This window comes from Pteropus vampyrus, unplaced genomic scaffold (genome assembly GCF_000151845.1).
Source record: "Pteropus vampyrus isolate Shadow unplaced genomic scaffold, Pvam_2.0 Scaffold51, whole genome shotgun sequence".
Classification (NCBI taxonomy): domain Eukaryota; kingdom Metazoa; phylum Chordata; class Mammalia; order Chiroptera; family Pteropodidae; genus Pteropus; species Pteropus vampyrus.
The window spans coordinates 117,027-122,798 of record NW_011888832.1 but is presented as its reverse complement, the minus strand read 5'-3'; the positions used below and the strand labels follow the sequence as shown (position 1 = coordinate 122,798).

Below are 5,772 nucleotides of genomic sequence, written 5' to 3'. Positions count from 1 at the left end.
AATCTTCACAAAGAGCTCTATGGTGGGCGCAGGGGGCCGATGTATACAATGACCCTCATTTGGCAGACAAGAAATTGGAAGCTCTGAAAATGTAACTTCTCCAGAGCCACACGGTTGTCTCAGTCTTGAACCCTACTCTGACATCATGGACATGATATCCCTCTAAATATGACCTCAGTAGCTCCCACCCAAGACTTTTACAGCCCCTGCCTGTGCTGCTCCAGCTTCTGTGGGTGGGGTTAGTGGGGCTAACCCCCATGGGCTCTCTGATGACTTACAGCCTGGGGAGGGTCAGCTCTCATCAGCCCTCCTGTGCTCTCCTCCCTATGCTGGCAGGAGACCCAGGAGCTGCAGAAGAAGCAGCAGTGGTACCAGGAGAACCAGGTGACCTTGACCACGGAGGATGAAGACTTGTACCTGAGTTATTGCTCTCAGGCCATGTTCCGCATCCGCATCCTGGAACAGCGGCTCAATCGGTGAGGGGGCAGGGGAGCCTGAGGTCGACCCACTAGGAGGCTGGAACACCAGCTTTGTAACCCCCAACAACCTCTTGTTCCTGCCTCTGCTTTCAGACACAAGGAGCTGGCTCCGCTCAAGTACTTGGCTCTTGAGGAAAAGCTCTACAAGGACCCACGCCTGGTAGAGTACCTGAAAGTCTTTGTTTGATGCTCCTCCTGGGGCCTCTGCCTAAGCTGCCAGAGAAAGAAACCTCCCTCACAGCCTGGCCCCTGTGGTCTCTACACCGAGCTAATGACCTGGCTTCGCTGCCACGCCACTGCCCTACAGCCCTATGTGTTCCTGCTTCTCCTGATTTTCTGTAAATAAACGCGCTTTAATTTGCCATTTGTACCTCATGTTTCACAAGCTCCAACACCAGCCTTTCTCTCCTCTCCTTCTTTATCTATAGCCTAGGACCACCGAGACCCTCCTAAGCGGCCCCCAGGAGGGACCATAAGGGAGACCCCGATTCTGGTGGGTTATAGCTCTTCCCTAAGCTCACCCCACCCATAAATCACAAGTGAAGTTGGCTCTTCGCGGATTCCTAGTCAGTGGTCCCCTCAGGGGAGCAGCCCACTCATCCATTCACCTAGACCTCGGACGTAGGGGCAGCACTTCCGGGCTCCGAGCCTGACCCGACCCGGAATCAGTCTCCGTTTCCCTAGATTCCTCCTGTGGGGAGGTTCAAGCCGATGTTCCAGCCGAAGAAGGAAAGTCTTCAGAACACGGCGGCACCGCCCACAAGTAAAGGAAAGAAGTAGGAGCCATGGCAAAACGCTAAGGACATCTCTCCGCTTCGCCCGACTCCAAGATGGAAGGACCGCGGCTTCACGCTGCTGTCGACGTCCACTTCCCATTGGCTACCTGAGAATTGGTTTTTCCAATAATGCGAACGCTGATTGGTCTATCTGGGCCGGTTGCGGAAGTGATTGGTGCAGATGCCATTGGAGGGCGTCTCGCAAATTTTTCAAACGCAAACCAGGTTCGAGAGACAGAGAAGGAAAGGGAGAGGAAAGGGAAAGTTTGAGGCGGAGGCGGGACCAAGAGAACGGCAGTCCGCATTGGTTCATTAGAGGCCTGGGGGCGGTTCTTGAACTCCTTTTCCTCGTGATTAGTCCAATTCAGAAAAAGAGGGCGGGTACTTAGGAAAAGCGGCAGAAGCGACTGCTTCGATTGGCCAAACCCAGCGGGAGGTGGAGCGCCTGCGGCGGCTGATTGGTGCAGGAGGCGAGGGGGGCGGGGCCCAAAGCCGGAGGTTTTGTTGTGAGGGTCGGTTGTCAAGCAGCGTCCAATCAGGGCAGGGGATGGAGGCAAGTGGGGGTCGCCCCTGGAGCGGAGCCTCGGCCTCTGGACCCGCAGCTGCAGGTGGAGTGGGCGAGGGGGCGAGGAGGCGAGGGGATGATTCGCCCTGGACTGGGCGAAACCAGGTGGGGTCGGGCCGGGCTGCGGCAGAGAGGGCTCTAGACGCGGGGAGGCTGGAGCCTGTGCCCCACAAGCTGAGAGAAATGGGAGGATCCGCGGAGGCCAAGGCACCAGGCTTAGCCTCTGGAGGGGCGGGACTGGCGTGGAGGCTGAGGGTAAAACCTGGGAGGCCGGAAGCAGAGCTGGGGGTCTGCGGGAGGATGGGTGATAAATAGGGACACAGGAAACAGTAGAGCGAATGAATGGAGGATATCGGTAGCAGAGGGGGTAGGAGAGTAAAGGGGGTCTGGTAAGGCAGGGGCCAGTTTAGGGAGCTCAGGAGACAAGATGTGCACCAATCGGGGACACAGGAGGCAGGGAGAAGGGGTAGATTAGAGAGGCAGGACTGGGGAACCCAGGAGAAAGAGGACGGAGAGGAGAGGGTTCGTGGGAAAACGTTTGGAGGAAGGGGGTAGGAGGCACCACAAGGTGGTCTTTTAGGGTTGAGGATTCATACCGACTCATGCCCAGACTGGAGGCCTAGTTCCCAGTACTGTCCTTGGCAATTGCAGTAACCAAGAGTGGTTTCCTTGCTACAAACTGGGGGAGTAGGGGGTGGGAGGGGGTTGGATGCTCAAGGCCCTCTTTGAGATTCTTCCCAGAGAAGACTGTAATACTTGTCTCTGGGGTGCCTCACGTGGACCCCTAAGCTTAGCCTTGACTCCACCCCCTTACCATAAGTCAGACGAAACAATGACTCCCAGAAATTTTCTGAACTGCAGACATGTGCTCTTCCTCGCCCCACTGCGGCTGCTGAGCTTCATGCAGCCAGCTGCCTGGAACAGAGCCTCCTCCCATCATCCTGGCCACTGGGAGGACCTTCTTTTTTCCTGTGTTCCAAGTCACCCTGCTTGAGGTGCCCTCTCTCCAGATTCTCAAACCCAATTTGTAGTGTCCTGGCTCTAGTGGTTTTGGCGGGTCTCTGTCTTTATTAAGAGGCCTTGGTGATCCAGGGAGTTGCAGTTCTACAAATCAGGGTCCTCCTGAGCTCCCGCTGAGTATTTCCTAAGGAACCATCACCTCTGTTTGTGTTCTAGCCCAGTACTGAGCTGAGATGGCCCAAGCCTGACATTCCATGATCCAGGATCCCGAAAGGTGCACACGGACTGCTGCTGTGGCTGCTGTGGATGATTTAAAACTACGAGTCTGTCCCGAGCAGAGCCGGGTGACAAGGCATTCCCTCTGCCTGGATGTGTGGGAACTCCCTGCCAACTTGATTGGTGGATCTGGGGGGGATCCACCCCCACCCCTCAAGGAAAGCAGTCTGTTGTCGGTGGAGCTTCAGGTGCCAGCTGGTTGAAGGATGGCCACCCCTGTAGTCACCAAGACGGCGTGGAAGTTGCGTGAGTGGTTTTATTGTTTCTTTCTCACCCATTTACCCTGTTAGCTGTTTGTTGCTGGGTGGCCTGAACCCCCAGCTTTGTCTTCTATTCTTGGCATGGGGAGGAGACTCCCAGGCCTTGGAGTAAGGTAGACCAAGATGCAAATCATGACTTTGGCACTTCTTACCTGGGTGACACTGGTCAGGTGACTTAACCTCTCTGAGATTTAGTTTCCTGTCTGTACAATGAGATAATCACACCTACATTCTAGAGTTGCTGTAAGATTCAAGTGAGGAAATGAGTATCATAAGCACTTAGTGCAGGTTTTCCAGTTAGGCTCACAGGAGGGATAGGGTGAAAAATCCTGAAAGATATTCCTGGCATTTTAAGACATCTCATAAAGTCGAGCTTCCCCTGTCAGATGCGGGCATCTTGGGGTGGGGGCAGGAGTGAGAGGGTAAGCTGAGGGGTGTTGACTGGGCTCTGAGATGGAGCACCCCCCACCCCCACCACTACTCTACATAGCAGTCTGAACTCAGGTCTGAGGACCTCTTTTTACTCTTAAAAGTTTTTGAATACCCCAAAGAATTTTTGTTTATGAGAGTTATATCTCTCATTATTAACCCTGTTAGAAATACAGAGACATGTTAAAACACAAATCCACAAACACGTCATTAGTGATGATGTCATCACATGTCATGTATCTTCTGGAAAACTCCACTGTACTCTTGTGATCAAACAAGAGAGTAAAAGTCACATACCATCGTAGCATTATTATAAAATAATAATTATTCTCTTGGACTCCCCCCAAAAAAAGGATCTCGAGGATCCCAAGGTTCCCCAGATCATATTTTGAGGACTGCTGCTCTATTCATTGGTGCCTCTGTGGGCTCTACCCCACCTGTAATAACTGGTCGGCATAGATTTGGTGTGCCCAGACTGGTTGCCCTGTTGCTATGAGCTGTCTCTGAGCTGTTTTCAGAAGCTGAGGCAAGGCTTCTCCATATTTTAACTGTGGGAACTTGAGCAAAGCTCTTTGCTGTGCTTCATTGTCCTCATCTGTAAAATGAAAGGTCTGGGCCATTTTCTAATTGCTTCTCAAAGCTTGAGGGTTCTAGGAGGACCCTGTTAAGGGCTCCCTTCAACAGCTGGTCTTTCCTAAGCACAGAACCAGGCACTGGGGCAAAATAGACAAGGTCTCTGTGCAAGGGGTTGCAGAGCCTGGGGAGAGCGACAGGCAAGAATTGGATGACCACACCCCACTGTCTGTCCTTGTCGAATTCTAAGCTGGGATTTGTGCTTTGAATTAATTAACTAGGTGATGGAGGGTGGGATAGGGAAGTGTGTCAACTGCCTGAACAGCATGTGCAAAGGCCCTGAGGCAAGAAGTTCTGTGCATTGGAAGGACTCAAGGAGATCATTGCAGCACAGCATTGGGGAGAATGTGGTGCCACAGAGGCTGATGAGGACGCCTGCCCTTCTGGGGTTTTAGTTTTATCTGAAAGGCAAGGCCAAGCCATGAAAGTGTTTTTAAGTGGGAGGTAACGTGATCAGTCATGTTGGGCATCTGCTGACAATTGCATGTGCACAGCCTTTTAGCTGTTTGAAGAACCTAAGCCAAGGCCTCTGGCTCCTTATGGCTCTAGAGTCTGCAAGGATCAGAAGGTGCTTGGCCAGCATGGGGTTACTGAAGCCTAGTTCTTTGCACCTTCCTTTTGGGATGCAGATCCTCAGCACCTCTGGCCAGAATGTTGTGTTCCCAGCTCTGGTTGGGACATGGGGCCCTGATTGTGCCACCTGAGCTTGGGAAATTGGCATGGGCTCTGCCACAGGGCAGAGCAGGCCCTGCCAGTCTGGCCTGCTCATAGATGCTATGAGGATATTTATTTGTTTGCACTAAAATTCTTTACCCAGGCCTGGGCCATTGGTGGGCGCTGTCCTTCAGGCCAGCGGGGAGCTCTTGGGCCAGTGCCCTGTGCTGAGGCTTCCTTTGTCTGGTATCCACGATGTGTCTCCTGTCCCAGAAACCATCTGGTCATGCTGTAGTGTGAGGACAAGAGTCTTAGCACTCTCCCCCACTGTCTCCCCAGTGCTAGGCCTGGAATAGGCACCCAGGAATCACATATATTATGAATTAATGGCTGTCTCCTGGGAAGGGTGAGAACCAGGACAGACACTCAGGCCTGCAGATGGGTCATGGGTGTAGGGCGGTGTGTCCTCAAAGCAGAGGAGAGGCCCCGAGGCTTGAGGACAGAGTGCTGAGGAAGATGTTTGGTCCTCTTCCTGGGTTGGACAGTCCCTTTGGCCCTCGGAAGGTCTTGAGTAGACAAGTGTCTGTGGCCAGAGACCTAGGCATCTGTCGCCTACAGAGTCCAGAGGCTCTTTGGTTGAGATGAAGATTAGAGAGAGGCCCAGGTCCCTTGTATCCAGTGACATGGTCCTTGAATCCCTGGCTGACATTCTGGCTTACAGTGGACTCTCGCCCAGGCTG

General features: G+C 53.2%; 2 protein-coding genes across 5 annotated transcripts in view; both read left to right on the top strand.

Moving 5' to 3' along the window:
• The window catches only part of DRC7 (dynein regulatory complex subunit 7), a 19,016-nt gene extending 18,175 nt beyond the window's left edge, over positions 1 to 841 (top strand). The window contains exons 16-17 of the mRNA XM_023530663.1: positions 337 to 476; positions 573 to 841. Of these exons, the coding sequence (XP_023386431.1) occupies positions 337 to 476; positions 573 to 666 (234 nt within the window). The 3' untranslated portion in view covers positions 667 to 841. The remainder of the gene's footprint in view (positions 1 to 336; positions 477 to 572) is intronic.
• An 897-nt stretch (positions 842 to 1,738) lies between these two features.
• KATNB1 (katanin regulatory subunit B1) overlaps positions 1,739 to 5,772 on the top strand; it is a 22,114-nt gene continuing 18,080 nt past the window's right edge. For 2 of the 4 annotated variants that reach the window (XM_011360092.2, XM_011360089.2), the window contains exons 1-2: positions 1,739 to 1,863; positions 2,997 to 3,302. In XM_011360092.2, the coding sequence (XP_011358394.1) occupies positions 3,263 to 3,302 (40 nt within the window). In that variant the 5' untranslated portion in view covers positions 1,739 to 1,863; positions 2,997 to 3,262. Of the gene's footprint in view, positions 1,864 to 1,967; positions 2,076 to 2,123; positions 2,210 to 2,996; positions 3,303 to 5,772 lie in introns of those variants that run through there. The other 2 variants (XM_011360090.2, XM_011360091.2) reach the window with 2 other exon arrangements.